The 14,492-nt window shown below is 41.4% G+C and overlaps 1 protein-coding gene across 2 annotated transcripts in view; it reads left to right on the top strand.

The window, feature by feature from the left end:
* The window catches only part of LOC122809712 (protein NLRC5-like), a 1,339,659-nt gene that overhangs the window by 559,159 nt on the left and 766,008 nt on the right, over positions 1–14,492 (top strand). For both annotated transcript variants that reach the window (XM_044081407.1, XR_006365941.1), the window contains exon 15: positions 6,861–6,947. In XM_044081407.1, the coding sequence (XP_043937342.1) occupies positions 6,861–6,947 (87 nt within the window). The remainder of the gene's footprint in view (positions 1–6,860; positions 6,948–14,492) is intronic.

Below are 14,492 nucleotides of genomic sequence, written 5' to 3'. Positions count from 1 at the left end.
GCTGCAACTCAGTTTACATTTGTAATAAGATAAATATAATCCCAGCATAAAACAGGGTATTTAAAGAGGGTCATGTAAATCAATCAATCAATCAATCAATCCATCAATAAAACAAGGTGTCAGCTGGTACGTATGTTAAACTTTGCTAACTTGCTTGGAGATTAAGGACAATTTGGCAGGGAATTAATCTGTCAGATGACATTTATTCAGTAGTTGATGTGTCTCTCTGGATAAGGTTTACTGTGCCATAACATCTATTGAAATGTGTGTGCTCAGACGTTGATCAAAGATACAGGAGGTGTCTAAAGCATTGTGAATAAAACCAGGCCTTTTTCACTTCTAAACATTCACTTGCATATGTTGAAAGAGTGATTTTGCACAGTGATTGGAAAATTCCTTTTAGAGGATAAACAAAAAAGTTTAAACTAGTGTATGAAAACCAGGACATGCTTCTGTCATTAAATGGTCTGAAGAAGAGCAGGTTTTGGATGAAAACTGAAAGTTGAAAGACTGCTTTTGTCACAATATATGCACCATTGTAGCTTAGATTGTTTTAAACATTTTTACATAGTACTTGTAATTGAATGCCATAAGCATTTTGGTTCTTGCTCTGGAAGGTGAATCTGATGTCCTCATTCTGCTTCATGTATAGGTCTCGGATTTGATCCTCGGATCCGACTTGGCCACCTCCCACAGACTTTAGCTTCCAACCACAAACCCCTCCCCTACCCATAATTCTCTGCCCCTAGCCCAACCTCCTCATATCTCATTTGCTGCTGGTGTGCACAGATGTGGTTTTCCAGTGCTCAGCTAAGTGTCAGCTTTTTGAACATTTGTTGTACTTTTTTTCTCTTTTATTGCACTTCGTTTGATTGTATTGGTAGTGTTCTTTGTCTCCTCCCCTTTGCCCTAGTCTTTTGAGGTGCATTATTTTCTGTTTTCTCTTTCCTTCTTCTTTTGGGGTTTGGCCCTTCTTTCTCTCTCCTTGCACAATAGTTATGAAAGTTGTTAATAGCAGTTGTAGTTCATTGTTATTAGTTCATACTTCGTAGCTGTAGTTAGCAGTCACTGTTAGTTATTCCTTTAGAACTGACTATTCGTTACTGTGGTACTTCAGAATTATTTTTGATTGTTTTCTATGGAGAAGCCAGCACGTTTCAAAATGTGCTCCAAGTGCAACAGGAAGATTCTGCACTTGGATGCTCATGACCGCTGTGTGTATTGTTTAGGGCTGGCTCATCTGGATACCCCTTGCAGCATTTGTGAGGGGTTCAACCTGAAAACCGTATAGGAAAGGAAAAACAAACTTATCTTGAAGGGTCTTTTGCCCACTTCCTCTTCTTCTCCAGGGGCTCAACCCCCCCCCTCTAAGCATTTGCTCAGCTCCAAGGTGAAGAAGAGGCAGCTTAAGGAGCCTAGGACATCTTCGGACCAGCCTGCCAAGGCTCCGAAGAGTTTGGATCCGACAGCATCGGTGCAGAGGCCTATGTTGGCTCTGTTGGATCTGATTGACATAACAGCTCTGAGTGACCCCTCCACTTCTACCACATCTCTGGATCCTAATTCTCTGGATCCAGGTAGTCCTCTTAGGCTCAATAGGTCTCCAGATCTGTAGTATTCCTCCAGGTCTCGAGGGAGATAGATTACTTTGGTTTCCCTGACCATACCATCTAAGATCCTACAGATCCCCAGGCATTCTCGTCCGTTTTCGGTGACTTCCTTCAGATCCCTGCTGAGCCTTTATCTTGATATGGACAAAATGGTCAGATCTATCATCAAGGCCCAGATTCAGATGGGAGTTCTTCCTGCTGTGTCCCCCTCATGGATCCAAGCCTGCTACATCTGCTCCTTTTTCTCCTTCTCCGATCTGAATTTCAGTTTCATAGCTGCAGGACAGTAGTCTCCCAAGGGATTCAGGATTTGATCAGAGGGCTTTTGCTTCCTTGACTCTGACCATTAACTGGACTGCCGCTGCTCCAAGGTCTTTGGATCAGAATGCTTCCTCGATCTGAGATGTCATGGTCAGATCCAAGGGCAGAGGTTCGGCTCCAGTGTTCTCTGAGCAGTCTCTCTGCCTTGGAGCTTTGGCTTTTGACAGCTTGGGTCCAGTTCTGTATGGGAGTTGGGGTTCTGCTGAACTGCCTCCGTCTTCCTCAGTAGGTTCAGCTTCTAGGGAACTCGGTGAGGTCTCCCTGGGACCCTCGGCTATCCAGGTTTTAGAAAAGGCTTTCTCTGTCAGAAGAGTGCCGGTCCCTTTGACTGCTGCTCCACCCCATGCGCCCACTCTGGATTGGAGCCTTGGATCTGCCATTTCTGCCCCTGGTCTGTCTTTCTCAAAGGACCTCCAGTGTGCTCCACCAAAGATGGCCCCTTCCTCTTCCGACTCCTCCACTGAGAAACTCCACTGAGGAGATCTCATGGAAGAGGATGTGCAAAAGGAAGCACATGGACTTCCCTATGGAGTCCTTCACCTGAGGATACGGATTATGATGAGGGAGAGGGGTCTCCCAAAACATCACCAGATTAAGTCTGTGTCACAGACATCCTAGCAATCTTGAAGTCAAAAGGTGGCTAGTCTTCCAAAAGCCCCTGTTCAGAGGAATCTGTATTCCTGGGGGCCATCAGGATGGGACCATCTACATCTTGGGTAGGCCCCCCAGCAGACGGTCTTGTAGACATTGTAGCCCATTTGGCCTGGAAGGAGCCGGACACTATAGAACCAGTTCCTAAATGTCCACATAAAATCCTTTCATACCCAGAGGACCATGTTTTCTGTAGTAAGGGTATTCCAGTTGATGCTATGGTGGTGGCAGCCACTGTTAAGAAAGAACTCGCTCAGCAGAGCTCGACTATCCATCCACCAAACAAGGAGTCCAGAGCGATGGACAGGTTCGGGAAGCGTGCTTATGCCTAAGCTACCTTTTTTGCTGAGGGCTGTTAATTATCTGGCATATTTTACTTGCCTTCAGAGAGACTTGGTCAAGGAACTCACTGACTCCCTGGCAGAGTGTATGCTGAAGGGGAGTTTGATAAAATGTCTCCAAAGCTAACCACTCTTACTTCTATAGCTAATTCCTCCCTGAGACTCATTTCCCACTCAGCAGAGGGTTCTTTTAGAGCAGCCGGCACCAGCATCGCAATGCGTCACCATGCTTGGATGAGGCTGTGTGATTTTGCGGACCCTTTAAGGTATCTTTTGTCAATGCCCGCTTCAATGGTTCCTTGCTGTTTAGATTATCTGTTAAGGACACACTGGCCCACAGTAAGCAAGAAGGTAAGACCTTGTCTGCAGTGGGGATTAAGTTTTCCATCCCTCAATGAACCTACTTTAGGAATCAAAATGGGGGGGATAAGAAAACTTGGTTCCGTAAGTTACAAGGTTTTTTTCCTGATCAAAGGGGAGAGTTCTCTGCCAGAGGCAAAGGAGAAGGCTATAATGGGAGATGCCGCCTAGAGGCAGAGGGGGCCTGCAGAACCAGGGCTCTAGGGATTCCTTTCCCAACAAGCCCTTTCAGTGCTCCTGAAGTGCTGCCTGTCTGTCTTACTCTGGAGGCAGTCAGGGGTCATTTTTCTCTGCACTCAAGGACCTGGGCCCAAATCACAACAAAAGCTTGGGTGCGAAAAATTATATCCAGAAGCTATTACATTCCCTTTTCCCTTCCATCTCCAAATGTACTGAAGAGACTCCCTGATATTCCACCCAGTCAGAGGGAGTTGGCAGTTTTAGAAATCACCAAATTGCTGCAGAAAAGAGTCATCCAAGAGGACCCAACCAGTCAGAAAGGGTCTGGAACTTACTCCCGCTTCTTTTTGGTGCCAAAGAAAACCGGGGACCTCGATCCATTCTGAACTTAAGCAATCTCAGCTTGTACGTGAAGAAGACCAAGTTCCAGATGGTGATGGTACAGTCCATCCTCTCATTGCTGAGGAAGGACGACTGGATGTGCTTGGTGGATTTCAGGGATGCGTACTATCAAATAAAAATAGACAGGTGCTCCAGAAGTCATCTGCGCTTCCACCTCGGAGCCAGTCATTTCCAATTTTGAGCCCTGCTCTTGGGTCTCACCACAGCCCCCTGGGTGTTTACCAAGTGCATTGCAGTGGTTGCAGCTCATCTCTGACTGCAAGGGTTTCAGGTATTCCCATATGTAGATGATTGGCTCCTGACTGCTCCCACTCAGTGTCAAGTTTGTCAGGCCAGAAACTATCTTTACCAGCTGTCTCACTTTCTAGGCATTACTATAGAGTACTACATACTATAAAGTCACATCCAATGCTGGTTCAGACCTTGGAGTTCATTGGAGTACAACTGAACACTATTACTCAAATAGCTGCTTTGCTACAGCATTGCAGAATCACCTTGAAATCTCAAGTCCAAGTCATTCTGAATCTCCCGTCTCCTCCACCCAGGTTGATTCTATGAGTTCTGAGATCTATGGCAGCTGCTATACTTTTGGTTCTGCTAGCCAGGTACTGTATGCATATTCTTCAGTGGATGCTATCTATTCAATGGTCTTTTCTGCATCAGGCTGTATCTGCTCCTATTAGACTGACAAACATTTGCAGGTTCCATCTACGGTGGTGGATTCAAGCAGATCTGACAATCAGCAGACCTTTCACTGTCCCTTTACCCTCAGCCACTGTGACAATGGACGCTTCTCATCTAGGGTGGGTGGGGGCATTTCCAGGGGAAGATGGTCCAAGGCACATACATAGTCTCAGATAGAGACCCATCTACATATCAGTATTAAGGAGATGAGAGCTGTCCTTTTGTTGTTGCAAGCCTTTCAGGAGGTCCTCCCTCCAGGGACTATTGCTATTTACACAGACAACATGTCAGTAGTGGGGTTCATCAACAAGCAAGGAGGAGCCCATTCATACCCTCTTTGTAGAAAGGCCATGAGGGTCTGGGAATGGACAATCTCTTCAAACCACTTTCTACTTGCAATAGATGTACCAGGGAAATCCAACAGGTTAGCAGACAGGCTCAGCAGGTCTATTCTGATGCCTCACAAGTGGTCCCTCAATCAGTAGCGAACAAGATACTCGACCATTGGAGTCTGCCCTGCTGAGACCTGTTTGCATCCCCTTACAACAATAAATGCAGCAGTTACTTTGCTCTGATTCCCGCTTCAGGGGGCTCCCCAAGGGATGCTGTGGTCCACAACTGGCCACTGGGACTCCTGTATGCCTGTCCTCCTCTTCCTTTGATCCCAAGATATCTTCAGATGGTGAAAGTGCACAGTGATCCTCATTGCCCTTTTTTGGCCTCATCAGGTGTGGTTCCCCTTCCTCTGGTCTCATCTCAAACATCCTGCATGGATGCTGGAACCGAAACTGGATCTCCTGTCTCACCTGGCGTTAGGACACCACCCTGATCTCCACACACTCAAGTTAACTGCATGGTTTCTTCAGTTCCTCTCATTGCTAGAGGGTCCAAGTTCTCTTCTCCGGTCAAGGCTATCCTTTTGGCCTCTAAGAAACCATCTATTAAGAAGATGTATAAGAGTAAATGGAAATGGTTCTCAATTTGGGCAATCAACAATCACATTGATCCCTTTTCAGCTCCGAGTCACTCTATTCTGTCTTTTCTAGAATCTTTATATAAGCAAGGTTCTAGTTTTGCAACCATTAAACTCCAGTTGGAAGCCATCCCCAATTTTCACTCAGGATTACTAGCTGTATTTTATTTTTTTATGAAAAGAATGGTTTGCAGTTGCCTGGTCCTCCAAAAGCTCATTCAACAAGGTCTGTTGCTGCATCAGCTGCTTTTTCGTCCAGGATTCCCATCAATGACATTTGTAATGCAGCCACTTGGTCTAATTCTGATACCTTTGTGACTCACTATAAATTAGATATCGTGTCCAGATTCTTCGGTGCTCCTCCATATCCTTCCTTGAGGACTCTGAAGAAATCATGTAGCTGGGGACTCTCACCAATATGTGAAGCAGAATGAGAAGGACAACATCAGATTTATTAGTGATGTGCTTACCATAACTTGGTATCTGTGTTGTCCTTTTCTCATTCTGCTTCACCTTCCTGCCCAACCATACCCATCCAAATAAGATATGGTTCTAGAGGATCTGGAACAGTTGCTGCTGGATTCCAGGCTGAGCTATTGGCTATCTTTTCTTTACTGTTCTATTTATTGGGGCAGCAAACTCGATCTGAGGAGGTTGGGCTAGGGGCAGAGGTTTATGTGTAGGGGAGGAGTTTGAGCCTGGAAGGTAAAGTATGTGGGAGGTGGCCAAGTCGGATCCGAGGATCAGATCAGAGACCTATACATGATGCAGAATGAGAAGAGAACGACACAGATACCAAGTTATGTTAAGTACATAACTAAGCATTTTTCATTGTGAATGCCTAATTTCCTTCAGTTAAAATGTTTTTATCACTATCCAATACAAAACATTCTCAATTAGGATGCTTGGCTAGGATTATGAATGCCTTAGTAGTTGTTAACCTGGTATGTACCTATGAAAGTATAAGAGATGACTGAAAATATACATTACCTAATGTGAGCTGAAAATCAGTAATTGATTTTTTACAGTATTGCCACCAGCATTTTAACTTGCATTTTTCAGTGCATAGCCATGGAATAATGCAGATTCTTATTTCTTGCACAGAAAGTGAATTTATACAGCAAATACATAATTTGTCTTCATATTTCAGTTAGTCTAATTGTACTTAATGTAAGTATCAACTGAGATATGTCTCCATTATTGTTTGACCTGTATTCACTTGACAGTAGATATCCATCCCTTCTGTTACTGAAAAGTGGCTTGAAAAAGCAATACACATGACTCATTGGACTCAGTCTTATTTCTGAATTTAAAAAGTATATTATTTGTTCATTTTAGGATAGAAGAACCGTGGATTTGTGCCAATGATGTCTTAACTCTACTTGATGCCAGCTTTCATGAAAATAAGCACATTACAGAAATTCAGTAAGTTATTTCAAGGCATATTTCCTAACTGTGAACTAAGATATGTACATACAGAATAATGTTAAGAGAGATACTGTATGCCTTTGACTAATAGCAAGATTTAATAGTAAAAGGCCTTTAAATGTTAAACAACTTCATTGTTTGCAAACAACTGATTGTTTGCTTATTTATTTATTTTGCACTTATTAGCACATTTGTTAACCACATGGCTGAGCTTGTCATGGTACCTTTTTTACTCACAGCCAAGGCCAAAAGCACAAAGCAGTCATATAAACATATTCTGTACAGATATTTGGAGTCAGACATGTATGGATATGCATTATTGTTTATTTACATTATACATCTAAAATTTCAGTTACATGTATGAATGATCTTGCTTTTCTTCATAGCAGTAGCATGAGTGAAACATCTTCCTAATCGGTGAAAGCAATGTCATTCAATGCATAAACTGATGCTTGTTGGAAAAACAATCCTGGTTGTGCATCATGGAAATTGGCAATGCAGTCGTAATAACAAAAATTCTTCACAGCATATAACATGGAGTTTCAGGCAGGCAGACAGACAAACGTGAAACTCTAGAATAACTTTTCACCCTAATTACTGATGGAACTGGATCACCCTGAAACAGAATTAAAAGAACTGGAACTAAAGTTCTTCACAGCACACTGTTTTAGCAGACCACAGTAAGTAAACAGCTAAGGAAAAAAAAATCGGGCAAAAGAAAATATAAGCATCAGCCAAAAAAAATAGCATCAGCTAACAGATTATAAAATAAATCACCAAGTGAACTGCAAATTAAAATGATTTCTTTAAACAGGTGAGCACAGGGAGAACAACATACATTGAAATTTTCAAACATTTCTGGAAGCTAATTTGAAAAAAGGGTAGTAATACAGCACACTGAGAAATGCACATGCGAATAACTAGTTGTGAACTACTTTGTAAATCTGAATAATAACTCTCACGATGTCCCTTCCCCCCAAAAATAAATAAAATAGAGACAAATTCAGACTTTACCTGTACCAACAATGTGCTTCCAGTGATGATATCAAAATGACCGAATATAGGGTAATATTAAAGTAGAGCATCCGCGGTGGTGCAGCGGTAGCATTGTTGCCTCACAGCAAGAGGTTCTCCTGTTCGATTCTTGGCTGGAGTGCGGGGAGTGCCTTCTGTGTGGAGTCTGCATGTCCTCCCTGTGGTTGGGTGGGCATTTGAAAGACATGCGTCAATGGGCATACCTTCGTTGAAGGTTGAACATCAAGCTGGCACCTTGGCATTCATGAAAATCTACTGCCAATCATTAGTGGACTGGAGTTCCGCTGTGGCGACCCCTAACCGGGAAAAGACGAAAGACAACAACAGCGACATTAAAGTAGAGCATCAGTCTGCTGCTTTAACTCCCAGTATTACTCACAATATCTGGATGAGTATAAAGATGGTGGTGTAATATCAGCTTATAACTCTCAATACTACTCACAATATCTGGATGAGTATAAAGATGGAAATTAATTTGTCAAAGTCATGCTTAAGTTTTCCAAATCTTAACAACAGTGAGCAGTGTTTGTTACTTCTGAGTTTTAATAAAAAATAAAAAATTACAACCCTAGCCTATATTACATCTATGCACACCTACACACAACTAAACAATACTACTGACCATATAACATATAGTACTATACATATAGTACTAGTACCAAGAAAACCCATGCAAATGTCCCCATTTGCTCCACATTATTTAATGACAGCTTAATACTTCACATAGCTAAGATATACCGATCACAAAGTTATACTGGAAAAACATGTTACAGCATCAACACAAAAATAGCTTATTTAATTAAAAATACAATACTCACTAGAAAATGGTTACTCATCTTAGGTGATATAAACCTAAACCCAGGACCACAGACTCTCTACAAAACTGAAATCTGACCTACTTATTATTAACTCTAGGAGTATATCAAACAAACTTCCTGACCCACATGCATTCATAGCTCACTATTCTCCTGACATACTAACCATACAGAGACTTGGCTAAAACCTAGCACCCAAAATGAAGAACCCCCCCCCCCCCCCCCACAGGCTACAATATCCTAAGATTAGATAGATCACCCAAAAAGGGAGGCAGGGTTGCAATTCTCTTCAAAAACATGCTCAACCTCCAGCCTCTACAAGCCCCTCTACCTAAGTTTCATAACGCCAAAATCTTAGGCTCTGTCCTGTTTCTAAACAACAGAAAGAAAATAAGCATTCTTTGTACCTACATCCCTCCAGGAATCAACTCATAATTGAAGAAATCCTAGAATGGATTACAGATAACCTTCCTTAAGAAACCATCTTATTAGGTGACCTAAATACAGGCTGGTAAGCCTGTAACTCCAATAATCCCACTAACCATATTAATCCATACGGGTACTCTCAACTCATTCAAGAACCTACTAGAGTAGATAAAAAATCTCATAAGCAATCCATTCTTGATTGGACTCTAGTGAACTGCCCTAAACAAAATTACCAAACAGGCTGTTTACCAGATAGTCTGAGTGACCACCTCCCTACATTCCTCCTACGAAAACATAATAACATACCCAAGCCCATAGTTTATAGGCAAATCAGGGATCACCGTAATCTACACCCACAGGATCTCAACTTACTTTTAAAACAGTATATCTGGGAACCTCTAAAAAGCCAGGGATTAGACCAGGCAATCAACTACTTTAACATTACTTTTACCAGTATCCTCAACATAGTTTCTCCCATAAGAAAAATGAGAACTAAAGCAAACCATGCCCCATGGCTAAGCAGGAATACAAAAGCTTTGCTAAAGTCCAGAGATAAGGCCTGGAAAACTTGGAAAAAGGACAATACCAGCCTAGCCAAACAAAACTACCAACAACTTAGGAACGAGGCAAAAAAAAAAATAAATAAAATGTGACTAACAAAACTATTTCCTAGGTATCCAAAGCAAACACTCTAAAGATCCCCAAAGGTTTTGGCAAACTATCAACTCCCTTCTAAAACCTGAAAAAACTACCACTCCAGCTCTCACCCCAACAAATGATGATACTGACATAGCCTCACAATTTAATCATCACTTCACAGAATCCAATCTGACAATATCTGCCCAACTATGCAAAAAGAATTACACATTTGTCACAACCTCTAGCCCAGCCAACACACCTTCCTTTACACTTTCTCCAGGTCCCACCTCTACTATCAAAAAGCTCCTCACAAAACTAAAACCCACCACTCTTGCAGATGATGGACTACCTGCTAACTTCCTAAAAATAGCCGCTGAATCCTTATCTTACCCTGTCTCAATACTTATCAACTGTTCTATACTTGAATCCTACATCCTTCAACTATGGAAAGTGTCATATATAATTCCTCTTCATAAAGGCGGTAGCTCCTATGATTTCTCTAATTATCGAACCATTGCCATTTTATCTCCCTTATCCAAGCTACGTAAGAGATGTATTCACTCTCAAGTTATGCATTTTGTGAATACACATAATCTTCTCTCCACCACACAACACGGGTTCCAACCACACCATAGTACAACTACCACCCTTCTCTCTTTTACCAGTCTGGTTAACCTTCACAGAAATAATAACAATTTTGTATCCTCAATATTCTTAGATCTCTTCAAAGCATTTGACATGGTCTCATACCCTATCCTACTAGACACTCTCACCTCTCTATCCTTTGCTCCTTCCACTATTGCCTGGTTCAAAAACTATCTATATGACAAGCAACAGTCTGTACAATGGCAAGGTGGTCTATCACCACTTCTTCCAGTTACCATTGACATTCCACAAGGCTCAATACTGGGCCCACTTCTCTTCTCCATTTTCACCAGTAATCTATACACCTCCTCCCAACATGCCTCACTTATACAGTATGCAGATGACTCAACTCTAATCTGCTCAGCCCCAACACTATCCACCCACACTATCCACCCTACAGCAACTCACCCAGGAATCCTTTAGCTCCGTTGAAAAATGGATCACTGATATCCAGCTCACCCTTAACCCCAATAAGACTAATTTACTTCTTTTCACCCACAACAAATCAAAAACCTCTCCTCCCTCCCTATCACAGGAGAAAAGAAACTCATTACTGCCCAAAGTGGATTCAGAGTTTACTTTGCATCAAGCCGTCAATTTCATAGTTTTCTGCCCATAACCTAATAAACAGGGAGGAACATTTCTGCACATTTTGGATGTGCATAGGCAGCTCTTGTACTGTCTTGACACTACTAAGCCCTTTAGAAAAGTTGGTCAGCTATTTTTTTTTTTTATTAAGGGGCAAAAAAGGGACCCCCTCTGTCTAAACATACACTTTCCAGGTGGTTGTCCTCAACTGTTTTCTTTTGTTATTCCCACCATGACAAATCAATTCCAGCAGTATCAAGGCACATTCTACTTGAACCTTGTCTTCTTTGATGGCATACTGGAAAGAGGTGGACTCTAGAAACATTCTAAAGTCAGCTACATGGGTCCTCTGTACATACTTTTACAAAGCATTATATACTGGATTATTTTTCTAGGTCCAGAGCTAGTTTTGCTTGGACCATTGTCCAATGTCTCCTAGATCTGTATCCTTCTTCCTGCCTGGTTGGATAGGCTGTGGTAATTAACCCATATAGCTGGAAGTCTACTTCAGCAGTTGGAATGATGAATGTAGTAGTACAGTTGTGTAAGTTACCCTTACCCATAACAGTAGATGCTCAAATTTCTCACTGGTGCAATAACCACACACCCCCTTCACCCCCCTACTCTTGTATATAGTTGCTGCTGGGGTATAAAGTATGTTTTTTTGTGTGCTTTGACTTTATATACTTTTTTGTTATTATTGTTGGTTTGATTCAGGATTGTTTGGCACTTCTGTCTTTGTATGGGCAAGAAAGTCCTGAAGAAAGCTTGACTCTGACTGCTGATTTCCCTCTTTGAGATTAGCCAGTCAGCAATCAGAGTGAAAGTGTGGGTGGGAGCCAGAGCTATTTGAAGCTGGCCTATTTTTTTCATATTCACGAAAACCAACAAACCTAAAAGGGAACAAAGAATTCTCCCCCCCAAAAAATGGGAAAAAGTGTATGCTTCTGATGGTTGCAGGGAAATGACTAGCCAAAAATAAAAACAACAGACATTTTCTAAACTCAGTTATACATTCTCATATCACAGCACCCTCTTCTCTTTCATGAGTTTCAAATCACCTCCTGTACCTGCTCTGATGTGTTGAAGTCCCTTGCCAAGTTCATTGTCATCCCTTGTGTGCTTGCACAGCTAGCTGGAATTTAGTAAATAATTGTATGTCATTAGCGAATATCGAAATGATTTATACAAGATGCTTGTGTTACAAATGTATTAGAGCTGTCATGTGTAGATCAAACTGCTTGTACAGATGTGTGTGTTGAAAAGGTATTTGCAGAGTGCTTGTGCTTAAAATGTATCCACAGTGTGCCCACCTGGAAGAGAACAGAAACGTACATGCACTATTCTAACTGTTTAAATGTATTTGTCAACAGAGGAAACTGGAGGGTTAATTTCAGTCCAGCAAACTTAGAAAAATAGCTGAAACTAAACTACTTTATAGGATGCCATAAAGAGGCTATCTCTCGAGTTTTCAATGCAGCTAGAGACACAAGGTCTGTACTAAGAAGCTTTCTGTATTGTCCTTGGAGAGAAGTAATTGCTACTTTTGAAGCTTGAAGGAATGCAATTGTTTATGACTTGCAGTATCTGCCAAAAGATCTGAGGAAAAGCCCTTGTCTGTATATTTTTACAGGTAGATGCTAAATGCTGCCAGTTTCCAGCAATGGAGGTTTTGGCCTGGGAACAAGAAGTCAGATGACCAGAAATTAAGTCATTCTGCAAGCTATCCCAGCAGTAATATTTTAGATATTAATTTGAGGAGTATCAAGTGAGACAGAACATTCTATATTCTGTCTTGGACCTGACAACAAGAAGACTCATTCACCATACATCTGCCTTGCTCTAATGAAGTAAGTTTCTAGGAAACAGCGTAACTCTCTTAGATACAGTCAGGAATACAGTAAAGCTAAGTTTAGATGTTTTTCTTTATTTGGGTGAGCCTGTACTGCAATGTTATTTTAAATATTTCCTGTGGTTTTGAACTCTGATGTCACCGTGAATGTATATTTAGTATTGTCTTGTTCTTTTATTATTTATTATTAAATATATTTAAACTTTCATTGGGGCTGATCTGTGTAGAGATATTTAAGTTTTGAAAGTACTTTCATATTTACTTGGTGACACTGTGTGGGCCACTCCTAATAGCCTTGCTCTTGGTCAAACTACCATTTGTATTACTATTAATATTACACGGTAAAATTGGACACCCTTTGTTAAGGGCCTTAAAGTAGCTGTTAAGAGATTTTTCTGGCAGTGGTAACTACCATATAGTCTGGACAGAAGGGGGCATAGCTAGTAAATTTGTGACAGCCTTTCCCAGATGTGTGTCTGTGTAAAACAAATCACCAAGAGTGTGTGGCAGCTACTTGGGCTGGGACACAAAGCACTGGTTGGACAGAGAGAGTGTTGGAGGACTTGGATTGGAACCCTGGCTAAGGACTCAACTCTATAGCCATGCCAGTGAGGAGTCTTATTGGGGATCTGGGGAAAGAGGGAGAAACCAGCCGCGGACTGACTATCGTCTCTGAGTGCTCTTAAGGGAAATTGCACTTGATGCAGAGAGCTGGAAAATACTGTGTGTGTACTTGTCATCCTGTCAGTGAACATCCCCCACTGGGGCCAGTGGTGAGGACTGAGGCTGCTTGATTACTGGTCCAGTGGAGGGTTGTTACACCTTGTTGTAGTCATAAAATTGTTGCAGTTCCTCAGTATGATTACTACTATTAGTACTACTACTAATAATAATAGTAATAATCTCAGGTCTTTTCTTAAAAACAGCATTGCTGACGCACCTAAACACATAAATATTTCTGAAAAGTTTATTTTTATTTACTTAATTATTTGTAAAACCGCATATGTGGATTAATGCTTGCACATCACTTATAGCCATAGCTTGTGCCACAAGGGTAAATGTAAGGATTACATGCAGAGAAACTTTATGGAAGCCACTAAGCAGCATGTTTTGCCGACTGGGAAGAAATCAGAATGCCTGAAGGAAGTCTACATGGATGTAGAGAGAACACATAAAAGTCACACCAATCTAGTCCAACCAGTTTCTACCTGAATGTTTGTATTTGTCTGCCTACTGCTTCCATTTTGTACATGTCTCTAAAATTAAGGCATCCTTGCAACACATTTCTGAATCAAAATGAATCTGTTACTGCTTTCCTGTTTTTACCAGAGTGGGATCAATTTTCTATCCATCTCTGCCTCCCTGTACTCAACATACCAATTTGTGTTTCACTTTTCTTGGATTATTTGGTCCTATCTGCAAAAAGTATTTCTCTACCATACTGTTGAATTGGTTACCTCACATTATACTATCTGCTTTTTATTTTGTCTGTGCTTAATAGTGTTTTTTTTTTCATTGTTGCCTGAATCCACAGTTATTTTT

Source organism: Protopterus annectens, chromosome 8.part0 (assembly GCF_019279795.1).
Source record: "Protopterus annectens isolate FY-2018-M chromosome 8.part0, PAN1.0, whole genome shotgun sequence".
NCBI classification, from domain to species: Eukaryota; Metazoa; Chordata; order Ceratodontiformes; family Protopteridae; genus Protopterus; species Protopterus annectens.
Note: the sequence above shows the minus strand (reverse complement) of the source record. Positions and strands in the feature narration are given on the sequence as shown.